The 15,673-nt window shown below is 40.7% G+C and overlaps 1 protein-coding gene across 1 annotated transcript in view; it reads right to left on the bottom strand.

Moving 5' to 3' along the window:
- Positions 1-981: 981 nt before the first annotated feature.
- celf4 (CUGBP, Elav-like family member 4) overlaps positions 982-15,673 on the bottom strand; it is an 89,086-nt gene continuing 74,394 nt past the window's right edge. The window contains exons 6-14 of the mRNA XM_069678654.1: positions 15,474-15,614; positions 15,012-15,150; positions 13,903-14,055; positions 13,359-13,469; positions 11,862-11,924; positions 11,115-11,192; positions 9,580-9,723; positions 8,372-8,566; positions 982-5,805 (exon numbers count right to left, since the gene is read on the bottom strand). Of these exons, the coding sequence (XP_069534755.1) occupies positions 8,439-8,566; positions 9,580-9,723; positions 11,115-11,192; positions 11,862-11,924; positions 13,359-13,469; positions 13,903-14,055; positions 15,012-15,150; positions 15,474-15,614 (957 nt within the window). The 3' untranslated portion in view covers positions 982-5,805; positions 8,372-8,438. The remainder of the gene's footprint in view (positions 5,806-8,371; positions 8,567-9,579; positions 9,724-11,114; positions 11,193-11,861; positions 11,925-13,358; positions 13,470-13,902; positions 14,056-15,011; positions 15,151-15,473; positions 15,615-15,673) is intronic.

Below are 15,673 nucleotides of genomic sequence, written 5' to 3'. Positions count from 1 at the left end.
TGTATTTATTCAGAATTAGTCATGCTTCTAGTTTGTAATGGATATCTTATGTTTCACTGCAGCAGAACTGTTTGCCACTGAGCTCCAATGATCGTCTCAGAGGCCGCATGAATGCTAACTTACTTCATGATAAACAATGAGAATATGTTGGTTTTCTAAATATGACTCAAAGGTTTTCATTTAAATAATTATCTTTTAAGTCACTATCTATCGCTGAATGATGTAACACAATGGTGACTGAGCCTATGGCCCACTGATGAAAGCCTTTGCATTTGCAGTATTAAGTATTATTACAGACTGGGTGTCTGTGGCGACATTCGCGGAAAAAATCACAAGCGGCGCCCAGTTTGTGACGCGTTTCCCAACACCCAGCAGTGATTGGTCTGCCAGAGAGGGTAGGCGGAGCTAAGTGGCTGCTTTTCCGGTCTCTGCAAGTGTTGCGAGTAAACAGTAATCTACTATGGCTGAACAAACCAAGAAAATATCGATGACTACAGATACAACTTCAAAAAAAAAGTGAAAATCCAAAGAAAAAGAAACAAATTCGACGCTCAGATGAAGGCAAACAGTCTAAAAAGGAAAGCGACCGTCAGCGAGGAAAATCAAGAGTTACAACCATAACAAGCGAGCCACAGACGTCTGGTTATCTGGGACACGTGCCCGCATATGTCTGCCTTTTTATGTTGCCTTTTATTGCCATAAGGTGCCGCTAAACAGAATTAAACTGAGAACTTCTGGACTTTAAATAAATGAACCTAAATCTAAGAAAATCTGATAAGTGTGCAGTGGCTTGTTCATTCCCAACACCAAATCTTCAGACAAAATGTCAAAGAAATATATTGAGAAATGTGATGAGAAACTTTTCATAACTGACGAATGAAAAAAAAAAAACATTACCACTTCCTTGGAGGAAATAAAAGTGACATTCATTTGGGTTATCATGTTCTGATTAGTCGTTAGTAATTATGACAGGAGACAGGATGCTTTATTCTAGACTGTGCTTTAATATTGGGCTAAGCTGAGACGCATCATTCATTTAAAATTACAAAAAAAGAGTTCAGGGACCAGAGAATGGTGCAATCTGGAGAGACGGGGGCGGGAGCCTAAAGCGCGCTGCCCAATCCGAAGCTGAGCTCATCAGGAACCTGGCAAAGCTTAATATGCAACATTCATTTCCCCACCCTCCATATGTGCTGAAACTGGGAAATAGATTTCCAGAATACTTTGAAAACCATATGAAGTAAAATGTGAGTCTAGCAACTCTACCGAGCTTTGGAAATAAAATCACTAATAACAGCACTGAAAAGATGATAGAAATCCAATACTTTTTGATGAGATAGTGCAGTTTCATTGAAAGTTGCTCTTGGTAGAACACATCAGTTGAACAAGATCAGAGCTCTGAAAAAACAAGCAGGATGGGAGAGATATGAAGGGTGTAAAAATCCAAACTAGAGTTCCTAATCAGTGATTAGCAATTCATCAGACACTAGCTCCTTACGTATCAGCGGAAATTAAAGTGACCTAAAGACAAATGTTTTGTTGTGAATTCATCTCTGTTTGAACTGTAAATTTATTTCCCCCTTTGTTGTAAGGTTTCAGATGGTAGCAAATGTTACTCAAAATAAAACAGGAGTCTTCCGATTGGCATCTTTTTTTTAACATTGCCAACTTTGTGGAAAAGAACAGTGTGAATTTATAATTACAAATATACATAAGGCTTTAGTATTTTACTGCATTGTCTTCAAGTGTTTATCAGCAACAGGAAAAATGTAAGTTGTTAAAATCAGTTCGTCAATTCTTCGTGTGATGTAGTGATACGAAGTCGCACTTCACAGGCAAACAGATCAGTGGCAATAATAGAGCTCAGATCTTGAATCAAACAGCACGAATAAATTAATACATAAACACAAATAAATAAATAAATAAATAAATAAACCCATAAATATATGATTAAAATCTGTCTTTGACATCACTTGGTCAATAGGAGCATTTTTGTCCATCATCAGAGAAGTGCTGAAGGCATGGTCCTGCAGACAGGAACAATGATCATCTGTGGACCACAACAGTGGCCCATGCATGTCATATAAAAACTATTTGGTCACGTACCAACTCATAGAAAAATAATGCCATGAAAGCATGCATATTATCTCAGACATGACTTATAAATAAATATCTAAACAAATAGATAAATGAATCGAACCCATCAAAGTATTTTTTTTTTATAAAATAGGTCAATGTGTGTCTAAGCTCTAACTGAGGTCAATGCTCTCCCTGACTGTATTCTGGATAAATGCCTTGGTCAGGTCCTACAGTTTGTACCGTATCCTAGCAACTATTTTTTTGTACCTGGTTTTATTGAGCATTATCATGTTTTCATTCATATATTTTTTTTTTTTAAGTATTTAAAGTACTTTATCCAGTCCTTGTAGATAGAAGTAAAAGTCCTATAAAATATGCAAACCTATGTACAGAGGAAAACAGAGCAAAAAAAAGAAACATTTACAGTATATTCATCGGTTTATGTATATATTTATATATATATATTTATATTCAAACTTCTGCTCTGTTTCTTGCTGTTTTTGAACCACTGTTCTTTGTTTTACTTTTCTCATGTAAACTTGCAGCTTTAAGTTGGAGCGAATGAAGAAGAGGTGCATTCTAGTTCCCGTGGTGGTCGTTCTGCTTCCCCTCCCTTATTTCACGCGACATGAAAACATGGGCTGGGTGAGAGACATGAGTGATTGCTCAGACAAACCATTAGAAAAGCACAGACCGTGGCGACACCTTTTTCAATTTTCTCAGAATGGCGGGTGGAGGGGGGGCCAGTCAAAGAGGGCACACAGTGCGGAAACCAGGGACACCACCAGACATATGACATTTAGCTTCAGATGGCATGTTTGCTCAAAGACAGCTCAGGTGGATGTACTAACCAACCTCGGACACTGTCGGAGCACGGTGGTCATCTGGTTTGCACTGTTCGCCATGCTCAGGGCACTGTTATGTGGCTCACACACAAACAGAAGCGTCCTGGGATGTGTCGTGGCGTCTTTTAGCCTCACTGGATTTGGAAGGTAAATGTTAAATTATTCAATCTGCTAAAAAGGTTAGAGACAGACACAAGGGAAACGGCATAATGAGCAGTTTATAGGAAAAACCAGTAACAGCACCCAACAGGAAGCATTGTCTTCCAAAGTGTCATATAGCCTTATAAATATTCATTTATATAAATATTCATTGAGTAATCTCCAGCAGCTGAAAATGTGTTGGATGCGGAGTCCAATAAATCCAAGTCTGTTGACCTTTTGCAGGTGTATAGTAGGTGTTCATACCCTTTTTGTAGACTGTTATGAGAAACTGTATGCTAAAGCAATATGAAACCAGCCTCGGTGATACAGCGGTTGTAATGGATAAATGGCTTTTCACACTTATTGCTTCATTTTACAGTTTCATTTTGCTTTTATGTGTGTATTTAATTGTATGAGCACATTTAACATAAGGCAATATAACATCTTGTAGAGGATATGCTTCATGTCAAGTATTACCAGCAGAGAGCCACATATTAACTGCGGAATGGGAAAGTACATAAAACCTTCCTTATTCTGCTCAACGGGAAGCCGGCTCTCTAATTATACGATATTCATCAATATTAGATCTCCGTCGTAACCATTAAAAGCTAATGTCAGGTCTAGTTAGCTCAATAACTTCTCTAAGTAAGCCACGTCATGTCAGCCCTGAACTGTGCCCTAGTTTTGACTCCAACCAGTGGAACGTAGTCACAGGTGCCCTGCACACAGCTTTGATAGTTAGCACCTGTGCTAACAGGTTACCTAATGCCCGCTTTTATCTGAAGTGTAATCGCATGAGTCTACATCAGTTCTAAATGCATTTTTTTTTTTCAGAGACATTAATGGACCAGCAGAGGTCTGACGGTTTGTTATACTGGACATGCACTGAAGCTCTCTACATGGCTGAGACATGATATGGATCTGGCTGTAGTTTTGACATCATAATAGCGCGTTGGCTGCTTGCAGAAGAGTGTGTTTAGTTTTTTTTTTCTTTGTTTTCTGAGAGCACAGTGCTTGATGGCAGATTCTGCAGGTGACAAGGCACACCTTGACATGGTGACAGCCCATACGCTACATGCACTTTACTGAATGCAAAAGAGAGCAAGGGTTGTGAGACGTATTCATTTTGGTTCAAGTTTCAAAGAGAAGTTTGTGTGTGTGTGTGTGTGTGTGTGTGTGTGTGTGTAAGCTCAAAAGATATGTTTGGAATAGAGTCGAAGATAATTGTCCTTTTTCTCTAAAATCATGTAGCCTGATTCTCTTAAAGCCTGCTACTGAGATGTGGCTTTTTGCATTTTCAGATAATATGTACACCATATGTGTCTCGTCACACATGTATCTTTTAGCAATATATTGTGTGTCAGCATATAGGTAATCAGAGATAGGAATGCCTGCAGTTTTGGGAGCTGCCAGATTTGCGATTCTTCCCAAGCAGAGCAATGTTTCAAACTCCAGCTAAAATCTACAAAAAATTACAGCTCAACATAGTCCGTAGCTGTTCTATATACAGACACACATATATAAAATATGTGCATATAAATACATATATTTGTTTGTGATTAATATCTATTTATCCATATATACTGTATATATGAATACATTTGCTTGAATGCTTGTTATACATATATACGTACTGCAAATATAAACAAGTTCATATATTTCAAACGTTTCTGATGTTACTCTATCTATGAGGTTAGGATGTCAAGTTAAAAAAGATAAGGCTGTGATACGGAGCAGCCCCTCCCATGCACTCGCCATCCCTCCCAAGACAAAATGAGAAGAGAAAAAAATAAACATTTTGAGTAATTGTAAACTAGCGAAGTGAGAGACCCCATTTGGTCATCTGAAATAGTTTTGCCTGTATTCAAAAAGCATATCAGCAATATATATGTACATATACATGTGTTGTATATATTCGAAATGTACACTTCTTTTAAGTGCAACTCCTCAACCAGTTAACACTGACTGAAAGAGATGCAGTGGTCCGAGTATATTAGAGCTACAAGTCCTCAGCAATAAAAACGTTTGGTCTTTTGGTCCCTAAAACAACTAAGGAATGACAGGTAAGACTCCCTGGAGACCGTTGCTATGGCTCTCCTTGGCAACGGTATCCCCTGGAAACGGACAGGCACTCCGAGCTAAAGATGGCCGTCCCAAATCGAAGCCAATTTGTGTCCTGAAAATATCACATTCCCTACTTAAGTTCTCTCTCCGAGATTTTCTTGTCCCCTCTTGTTTCAAGTCTTATAAATTGGTCTTCAAAAGTCAATTGTCCAAAACTCAAACCTTCTTACAGAAAGATCTCCTACGGCAAGCCTCTAGTCAGTTTTTAAAAAAGTTTTTTTCTTGTTGGACTTTTGACATCCATATTCCCTTTAGGAGTTCAGTGGGGTTGGTCGTTGTACGTAAGTTTGATATTGTTTCTTTTACTCTTTTTCTCTGAATGTTCAAGTAAAAGTTAATGTGGTCCAGAAAAGGTAGCTGTCATTCAAGCAGGGTTTTGTGGGGGGAAGGAGTGTATATGTGTGCAGAAGAAAAAGGTCCTGGGGCTAACCAGGCTGGTACAAATTCTCTCTGAGTTCCAAAGTTTTAGTACATCCAAAAGGAGGTGTCCTTGACTCGATCATCACTCTCTCTCTCTCTCTCCTCTGTTTCTGAAGCAGCCTCAGTGGTCCAGATGTTGAGTTTGCACTCAGTGGCGGGTAGCAAGAAGTCAACATATGATTCAGCTCAACAAAACCTGAAAAGCAGAGGAAACAGAAAGTGTTTTAGTCAGGGAACCTGGGTTTGGTGGATGTGATATTGTGGAGGCTGAACATGCTTAGACATGCTAGCTACGTGGCTCATTGTCGAGCTGTAAGTTGGTCAGACGGTACATCCTATAGGTTAACATGCATGGTCCCCAGAGGATGAAACCAACACAATTTGGTAATAACTTGACTTTTCCTCCAGCATCACCATGAGGTCAACATTTTTGAATTGCAGTCAAATATCCTAACACCCTATGTATGGATTGCACCCTACATTTGGTGCAGATACTCAGGGTACCCAGAGGATGCATCCTAGTGACTCTGGCTTTCCCCGGCTGTTCATGTTACACCACCAGCACGTCAGAGTTTCCACTAATTCAGTGAAGTCTCTCAACATCTACTGGATGTATCAGGTCAAAATTTTAACAGACATTCATAATCAAAACAATCTATGTCAGTGATGTTGCCAAGACCTTCCCTTTAGTGCCAACATCAGGTTGACTTTCGTAGTTGTAAGTGAATCGTTTGAAAGCTAAGTAGAGTGTTGCCATGACAATTGGTACAGACATTTACTGTATGTTCATATCTAATGTAAAGTCATAACCTTTCATCTGGCCCCGTCATCAGGTTAGATGTTTGTCCACTACTTTGGTTTATGACGAAAAACCTGCAAAGCTACTGACATTCTATCTGACCTTAGTGTTAATTAGCTTGAGCTATATTAGCTAGCTAATTTTAGCATGCAAACACCCTAAACTAAGACTGTGAACATGGTAACAATAAACTTTCTAAACATCATGTCAGCATTGTCATTGTTAGCATATTAGCATGCTAAGCTAGCATTTTACTCAAAGAAACGCTGTGCCTAAGTATAGCCTCACAAAGACGCTAGCATGGCTGTGACCTCTTATTTTTGTTAGTTTGCAGTTGGCTACGTTTTCACTCAAACTGCACTTCATATTAATAGTTGTGTTTCTAAAGGCGCTGTAGAAATCCCAACAATTAATTGCTCTGCTAGTATGAATAGATTTTTTTGTTCTTTTGTTTATTTTCTCGGATCTATACGAGACAATTCAAAGAGACAGCTAGTCCTTCTGGGTTTAAACAAACATTCATTATGTAAGAAGTAAAACTACAGGACAAAAACAAACAAAAAGTGAAAGGAGGGACCATGTTTGCCATAAAATCATTCCGTATGTGTCCTTCTTTACCGACGATAGTCACTGTATTTACATGCAGATGGAGCAGTTGAACATATTAACAGAACACCTGCCTCTCTTAAGCATCCTTGCCAGCACTAAGACTCTAAGTTCTGGTACGGATAAACAAAGATTGCTTTGCTGAGACAATTTTGATAACGAATCAGAGCTCATCCTGCAGTGAATTAATTCAGCTCCCTAGCAGTGAGCTGTTGTAATCTCCTGTGCGATAAACAATTAAGCTTTGTTTTTTATTTCAATCAAACTGTTTAATCTTGTTTTTGAAATGATGAGGGGATTTTAATCAAGACACACCTTCGCCCTCATGGATAATATTTGGATATGATAATAGAAACAGGGAATGCAGGTGCAAAAATTGAAATATTCTTGTTCATCAGATGAACTTTCATACGCTGTAATAACTGCAAATAGAAAAGGAAATAAAAGAAGAGATGTTTTCTCTACTGTTCTGCTGAAAATGTTTGTATACATCAAAAGTAATGGTGGCACATATTTTGTGACACATTCATATGCGATCGCACTATTCTTCCTGCAGTGATTTGCCTCGGGACAGCGTCTCGTATGGTTCAGTTAGTTTGTGAGTGGGTGATAAGTTGCCCTTGAATGAAGTCATCAGTGGTGAATGAACGACGCAGCCTAAACTCTCCATCACATAGATGAAGGGGGGAGACAAAGAGGAACAGCACAATTACCCGCCCGAGGGGTAATAAATGCCTCTCCCTTGGAAGCAATTCCTTCCCTGTGCAACACACTGCAGCATTTACCAATTATCTTTTACCTACAGGGTAACATACCGGGTCACTTACTGTAAAGCTGTTCTACAAATAGAGGAGGCGACATGTAACTAAATGCTCCCACTGCTTTGTTGTTTTCCAGCAGCCATTATAACTGAATATAATATTTATATTGCATTGCATGGTAGAGGGCAGAGAATTTCACAACATAGTGATAATAACAACGTAATAAATCTAACATGTTTTATTCTTTATAAACCGTCAGTCATCAAACTCCAGAGATTATCAAAGTGAGTCATTATGTGTGGTGGAATTAACATTTACAAATGTGTACTTGAACCATCAACACAGGGGCTAAAACTTCATCACGATTCTTTACAAGCAATTTGCAGACGATCAGCTTGTTATTAGGCATCTGCAAATGTTTTATGACATTTATAAAAGGTTACTGAGACGACATCAGGCAGTGCCATAAATGGGCTTGCCATTTGAGCATTTGTCGATGCAATATGCAGCGGTTGCGCGTGCATCGGCTCAGTTAATCACCTATCAAGCTAAAGTGGCAACAAAGATTTCCAATGGAGTGAAGGTGTAGGTCTGACCTGTCTTTCCCCGTGTGTGACGGCTGCCCCGGCCACCTGGGTGGCGGCGGCTGGCTGGGGCGGGGGACTAGTAGGGGCGGTTGGCATCCTTTGGCCTCTTCAGCTGCACCTTGAGTCTTTTCATGCCGATCTGGAAGCCGTTCATTGATTGGATGGCAGCTTGGGCACTACCTGGGTTGTCGAAGCTCACAAACCCTGGGGGAAAGGCCGAAGTGGAGAGAGAGAGAGGGATGTGGTTAGACGGAGAGGCAAGGATAGAGAGGGTTACAGAGGGATGGATAATGAAGATGAGTTCAATGTATGACTTAATATAAAACGTTACAGTTAGAATTAAATCCTTTTCAACAATTAACATGCATAAAAAAATGTGCTACTAGTTGTAACCATCAACACGTTAAAGTACATAAAACAGCTCTCTATAAGCATTAACATAGCTAACATACAGAATGACAATAGATCACAACTATAACAGAGTGCAGCATGCAACCAGAATCACAATATGAACCTGGTGATGGGATGTAAAACCAAACAACAACATGGTTGTGCTACGTTTGAGCTCTGATTTATAATTTCCTTCTGAGAGTGAAAAAGCATCAGATCATCAGGGCTGCGTTTCAGAACTTCCAACATGAATACAACATTAATATTGTGTTGTATTAATGAGCAAAAGCTACTTTGCAAATAGGTTGCACCTGACGGACTCTCTATTAAAAATTCTCCACAACCCATTTATAATTTGCAGCATAATTATACGTTGGGCTAAATTGTTCTGTCAGAGTCTGAGTGAGACAGCACTTCTCTGTCTCTGCATGCAGGAGCAACTGTTGTATTCTTAGCATGCGTGGAGTTAGTAAGCATTTGTATTGCATGTCAATGGGACAATGGGAATGTGCAAATACAGCATTAAAACAGCACTTATTTCTATCATGATCTGTGTGACTGTTGATGTAAGTGTTATAAACATCACTGAAATGTTAACTAAATGAGAAATTAGCCAAAGCTTCAAAAGGAATAAAACAGCAGACACATTCATTTTCTATTCTTTCTTTTGCACAACTATTTGCGCTTGTTTTGTTTCCATTGTTTAAGGGGAGGGGTGTAGAGAGGTTAGGAAGGGGGGTGTTGACTGCGGTAAAGAAGGTGATTAGTAAAAAAGAATAATCAGAATAAATAACCAATAATCTTTTGGTTTGGTCATTTTTACCCACCAAAGCATTTACTTTGGTTTGTCGCCCGATCCACAAACACTTTGGAGGAGATGACATTACCGAAAGGCAGGAACATCTGCATCAGCTCTCCATCCCCAAACTCCTGAGGGAGGTGGTAGATGAACAGGTTGCAACCCTCTGGTCCTGCACACAGAAACAGGGAGAGAGAGAGAGAAAAGAGACGGACGGGGAGAGAATAAAAAGAGATAAGGAGCAAAGGTCAGAGGAAGTGGAAGAAGCGTGAAAAGGTTGGTTACGGCAGCAGGCGGGAAGAAACTGCACAACAATGAGAAAAAGGGGGAGGATATAATGGCTGATTCTTGGTTATGGTGTCCCTAAAGGCTCAGAAACACGATTTACGGCCCTACTAACACACTGTTTTGCGCCAAAATTTTCATGAGGTATTTGTTTTTCTCGCTGATTTTCAGTAGGTGGATTAAGTTTAATTCATCATGCATCAATCACTGTTTAGCAGCAAGAACGTGAGCTTAAACAACCCATGAGTTGATGGACATAAAATTAATCAACCACTATTTGTCAACCCATTAAGTCATATATTTAGGCTCAAACTGCAGAACAACCTTTGTCTCAGGCTCTCAATCGGGAGATATTCTACCTGTCAAAAAACTCTACCTATCCTTATTAAATAAGTAATATGGAAGTTCTTTTTGTTCCAGTTAATTTGGTTTAAAAACAAGTTTTCATGGGCTCAGGGTGGGTGTGTCTCAGAGGTAGAGTCGGTCGTCTCTAAATCAGAAGGTTGGGGGTTCGATCCCTGACTGCTACAGTCACATGTCGAATTGTTCGATTGGAGATTGGGACTTATATTTACACAGCTCAAATTAGCATGCAGCCATTGTTAACAGTGCTTGGGGTGCCTCAGCTGTAATGGAAAGTTCACAGGTCCAGCATTCCCAGCTTTCAGGTATCCCCAATCAAAGGATTACTAACTGCTCGAATGGTCGCCTCTGGAAGCCACAGCTGTTAAATGATTTACATTGTTTTGTTTATTTTCCACAAGAGGGCAGTACTGTCCCAGGCACGGCTGTCCCAAGCCTGCAGGTCACTGAGTTCGTGAGCAGGTTTACAGCTCAGTTTGAAACACTCGGTAAAGTAATTTACTCACAGCCAGCAGGGATAGCCACTGCATTATAACCCCACACTCTAAATATTTCTCTTTATTTTGTGTAATTATTCAAACTTATTTATTCCCTGGACTGCTCGGAAATTAGGGGAAATTTAGGTTTGAAGCTAGTCAGTTTTCTCTTATCAACACAGACCGAGTGTTACACTCTGTGTTAGTATTCTGTATATTTTCTGTCAGGCAGGCAGGAGGTGAAATCATGCCTAAAAACAAAGTGAGGACTGTGAATCGCACAGATATTTTTAAACGTGGGTGTTCATTCCAGGGCTATGTTGGCAAGCGGATTAAAGTTGAACAGAGAATGACTAAATGTTTGCAGCATGTATGAATATTTAGGAGTGAATGGTGTGCCAGATGTGTGTGTGTGTGTGTGTGCGCGTGTGTGTGTTACCTTCTCGTTGCTGCTGTGGAATGATGGGTGGAGGGTGGGGGAAGGCCTGGCTGATCTGGCCGTATGCAGCGGGGTAGGCTGCTGAGACACACACACACACAGCGCGGATCAGATAACAGTCATGACTAGAGCGAACACACACACACACACACACACACACTTGGGTACATACAAACAATGTGATATATGCAGGGGCACGGCAAGCAATCGATCAGATAACAGACAATAGAGTGTACGTGTTGCACCAACACACACGCACACACGCACGCACAGACAAAACACAACAAAGAAGGGTATAAATTGATGTAGTCCGACTGCAACACCTAATGTTACATGAACACAATTCAAACAAAGGAATCTTCTTCTTTTTCTCTCACACACACATACATGTTTATATTACCAACAGGGGACGGCGTGCTACACTGACCAAGTGGGGACATGCGTTTCTGGTCATTTTAAAATCAGCAAAAACAGAATAGAAACTTTACTTTTAAGGTCTTTAAACATAATATTACTTCAAATGTTGTTCTATTTATTTATTTATTTTAAATTAAAGATATTGAGAAGAGTGGACTTGTTTACCTATCAAAGAGGGTACCTCCATACTCTGAACCGGAGCTATTTATACACATTCTCCAGCCTTTCACCAACACAGAGAAGCCTCTCTCACTTTTACACACACACACACACACATGCGCACACAAAAACACACACAGATCAGTGCTGCTGTGAGAGTGACAGACAGACCTGCATACTGCTGGACTCCTGTGTAAGCCTGCTGGAGAGGATCAGCTGCAGTGGGACTTTGAGCTGCTCCACCAGAGACACAGAGAAGAAGAAGAAGAAGGAGGAGGTAGAGGAGGGGAGCATGGATGGATGGAGGTGTGTGTATGTGTGTGTAGGGGGGGAAAGAGATGAGGCAGAGAGAGAGCGAGACGGAGGGAGAATGTAGATGGAGGAGAGGGCACGGAGGAAGGCGAGAGTAATATATAACAAGTGCGAGAGGGAGGAGGGACGGAGGGAGAGGCGATGGAGAGAAGAACAGACAGGAGAAGAAAAGCAGAAAGGTTAGAGAGCCCAACAGCGAGGCGTCAACTCGCTTCGCTTTCAGCGCGTGAGGAACTGAATTCTGAATCTCTCTCTATGTTTTGCTGGGCTTTTACTTGATGTTTCTCCTGAAGCTCTTTTCAAAAGTAGCTCTTTTCTTTCCCAGAGAAGTAAAAGTTTGAAGGACCACAGTTAAAACAAACAACGTAAAAAAACAACAACAACACTAGCTTCACTGTCACCACAAGAAAGAAAATAGTGCCATGAACGTACATTTACAACAAAATGTATGAATAAGAATTATATATAGTTTCTGACACTTAACTGTAGTTAGACATAAAACAGGACAATTACAAACCACACTCACGACACTGTTAAAACCTGTTGCTAGTCTCCTATTATCTCCTATTATAGTCTCCTATTATAAACACACTGCAACTACCACAGATGCTGCGGCACACTTTCTAACTACCATCTGTATGCATGCACATTAAGTACACCACCAAAAAACACACACGCTTACATGCACACACACACAGTAATGACCCCACTATCACCAAAAACCAAAGAGACACTGAACACACCGAGGACTAAGAGCAACACTGAATAACAGCTCAGATAGCCACGAGAAAGGAGAGAAGTACGGGTCAAAATGCAGGTCAATTATTTCAAAGCCTGTGGTTTTTATATTATCCTCTAAAAGGAATTTCATTGAGAGTTTGCGCACGGTCAGAATAGATGTTTAACTGTAGTGATAAAGCGCATAAATGTCTAAATAAAATAACATCAACAGCAAGGATTTAAAGATAGAAGAACTCCGTCTGTGAGCACAGATTTAAGGAAGAAAAAAGTGTTAAAACAAATAATCAGGGTCAACATTTTTCAGACCTGCCTTTACTGAGATGTGTGGGACACCAAAGGCAGATTTTTTCGATTGTTACACATTTTTTTGGCTTTGGATTTAAACTCAATCTGTTTTTACAACTCAAAATATTGACTTAACATTCAAAAACTTGAATATTTCATGCATTTTTTACAGGTTAACAAAGGTTGATATAAAAACAACAGGCTTTTAAATTATTTATGAAAGTTATTTTCCAAGTTCAAATTCTCATTGACCTTTATTTGAGCCCATCGGGAAGTAGGGAGGGATGAAGGAGGGGGGGCAGGAAAAAAGAGGGGGGGAGGGAGCGCTACCTTCAGAGAGAGAGGACAGGAAGCAGCCACCCTGAACCCCAAAACAACTCCGCGGAGCCACGCCCAAGCCGTTTTTCTCCGAGTCCTCCCTAAAAACCACCTCCTGCAACACTGGAGAGACAAGAGTGTAAAAAAATAAATAAAACAGATTTTCCTTCAACCTCTTCACAGACAAAAACCAATGAGGTACTAGCCACGGCTCATGACACAAGCGCATACTGAGGCTCCAGCAGCCCATAAGCACCTTTGCCAAACACTCATCTCCCCGACATGCTGACTGTCTGTGGGCTACGTTTGTCTGGCCTCGGCCTCCTGAACATGCTTCAAGGCTATTCACGCCTGTAAGCCAGCCGCATGCACACTCTCCCATTACAATGACTGTATTACTGCAGAGTGTGTCTATTTGGTTTGAAGCTTCATTTTCATGAAATCAATTTACAATTTTTTTTTCATGATGTAGTTTGCATTATTTTTACATATTTTCTTTATCTCTGAGGGTTATATTGTGTGTTTGCATACGTGTCCTTGAATTCATCAGACCTACCAGGGTAATGGTGTATCCCGTTGGTGAAGACAGCCTCTGCAGGCGGCTGCCCGTTTGCCTGGGGGGGCGGCATGCCAGTAAAACCATTTACACTAATGGGGGAGGGGATGCTGGTCACTGTGGGGGCGCTGATGCCTGGAGGAGTACTGCCACCTGCAGCCACGGGGCAGAAAGGCAGAGACAGTGAGAAACTGTAAGCAATCTGCTGTAGTTTTCGCTCAGACATAATGGAGAAAGTTTTTCTTGGACTGGACACCTAGTAACTCTGGGAAATGTCAGAGGGGCCGGTCTAGTGGGCCGGGGAAGACACTAAATGTCAGGGCTGATTTCTTGTCGCAGCATGGCCCTTACTGTGACACAACAGCCATTAGACCTGAGACTTAGACATATTGTTCAAGAATGTTGAACACAGTGTTGATGATATCCAACAGATACAAATTATGTATTTGTCTCAGATGATTGCATGTTATAAACGCATGTAGAAACATTTACAGAGCAGATCCTGTGTGAAAATCCAGTGCCTGTTCCTTCTACTACATGTTTCCAGTGCTAAGCTACAGGATGACCTTAAAGTCCTACACACAGGACATATAATACTGCTGCTAACATTATGAATTTGATGACTGACATTATAGATTCAACATATCATTACTGAGTGAGAAAAAAGTCACTATTATCAGATGGAAATGAACCGTACATTATGTTGTCAGTGTTTATTTAAATATGTGAATTTAGTTATGTGTGAATGAGTTAACAACTTTGCCACTTTCTATTTGAAATTCAAACTGCCTTTTTTAATGTGGGAGAAATTTAAGTATTTAATTTATAATGATCTCCTCAAATTCCACTGCCGGGCATGCATCTGATTTATTGTAGATGCTAAGACCTGATCGGTAAGACAGGCTACATTGTTCTCATAGCTACAGCAAAAAGGGGAGAAACTAATGTCGTCATGACAGCGAACATTTTGAGAATCAGTGTGAAGAAGCTGTTTAGATTTGACTGCATAGATGCCAAATGCATGTGTAAAGTAAAATATTTCCACAGCACACAGATATACCTAAAACCGGGGTATGGCCCTTTAACATTTGGTCTTTCACAACTGTTACCTGACGTTGGGGTCAGCGGTGCTCCTGGGAGGCCGTTGATGGTGGCCATGTGCTGCATCTGGGCAGCAGCAAAGGCCGCCATTGGACTGAGGTAGCCTCCCTGGCCTACAGAAGCCATCAACGCCGCCTGCTGCTGCACCTGCAGAGAAACAAAGGGGATTACAAGGAGGGTGGAGAATAGTGGAGATGAAAGGAAAATGAGTTACCGTATAGAGGCTGTAAACATAAACTTTTGGTGAAAATTCAGGTATTAATTCTTACATAAAATGGCTACGTTTTTAAAATTGACATTACTAAAGACATCATGTACTCAAGAAATACAGTATATCTGATTGGAGGGAGCTCATCATTTTTTGCTATTTCAAAATCAGTTGTGAGCTAGGCTTGAGCACTCCATTAAATCTTCCTGGTTCATTGAATAAATAACTGTGGATGAAGAAGGCGTTTTGTGGGGCGTCTTGCCTGAGCGTAGGCTCCGTAGGCTCCAAACTGCAGGGCCATAGGGTTGAAGATGCCCATCTGACCAGCCATCTGCTGCATGCGGCGGATGGTGCGCTCCTTATCCGTGTCGGCGAACTTGACCACCAGACTGGATGAGGCACCCTGTGCACCCACCCATCCACCCACCCACACAACACACACATGCCAGGCCGTACATGTTA

This window comes from Semicossyphus pulcher, unplaced genomic scaffold, assembly GCF_022749685.1.
Source record: "Semicossyphus pulcher isolate SPU_LCO1_2020_fin unplaced genomic scaffold, fSemPul1.0.p SCAF_3, whole genome shotgun sequence".
NCBI lineage: Eukaryota > Metazoa > Chordata > Actinopteri > Labriformes > Labridae > Semicossyphus > Semicossyphus pulcher.
The sequence above is the reverse complement of the archived record's forward strand: the minus strand, read 5'-3'. Positions and strand labels throughout refer to the sequence as shown.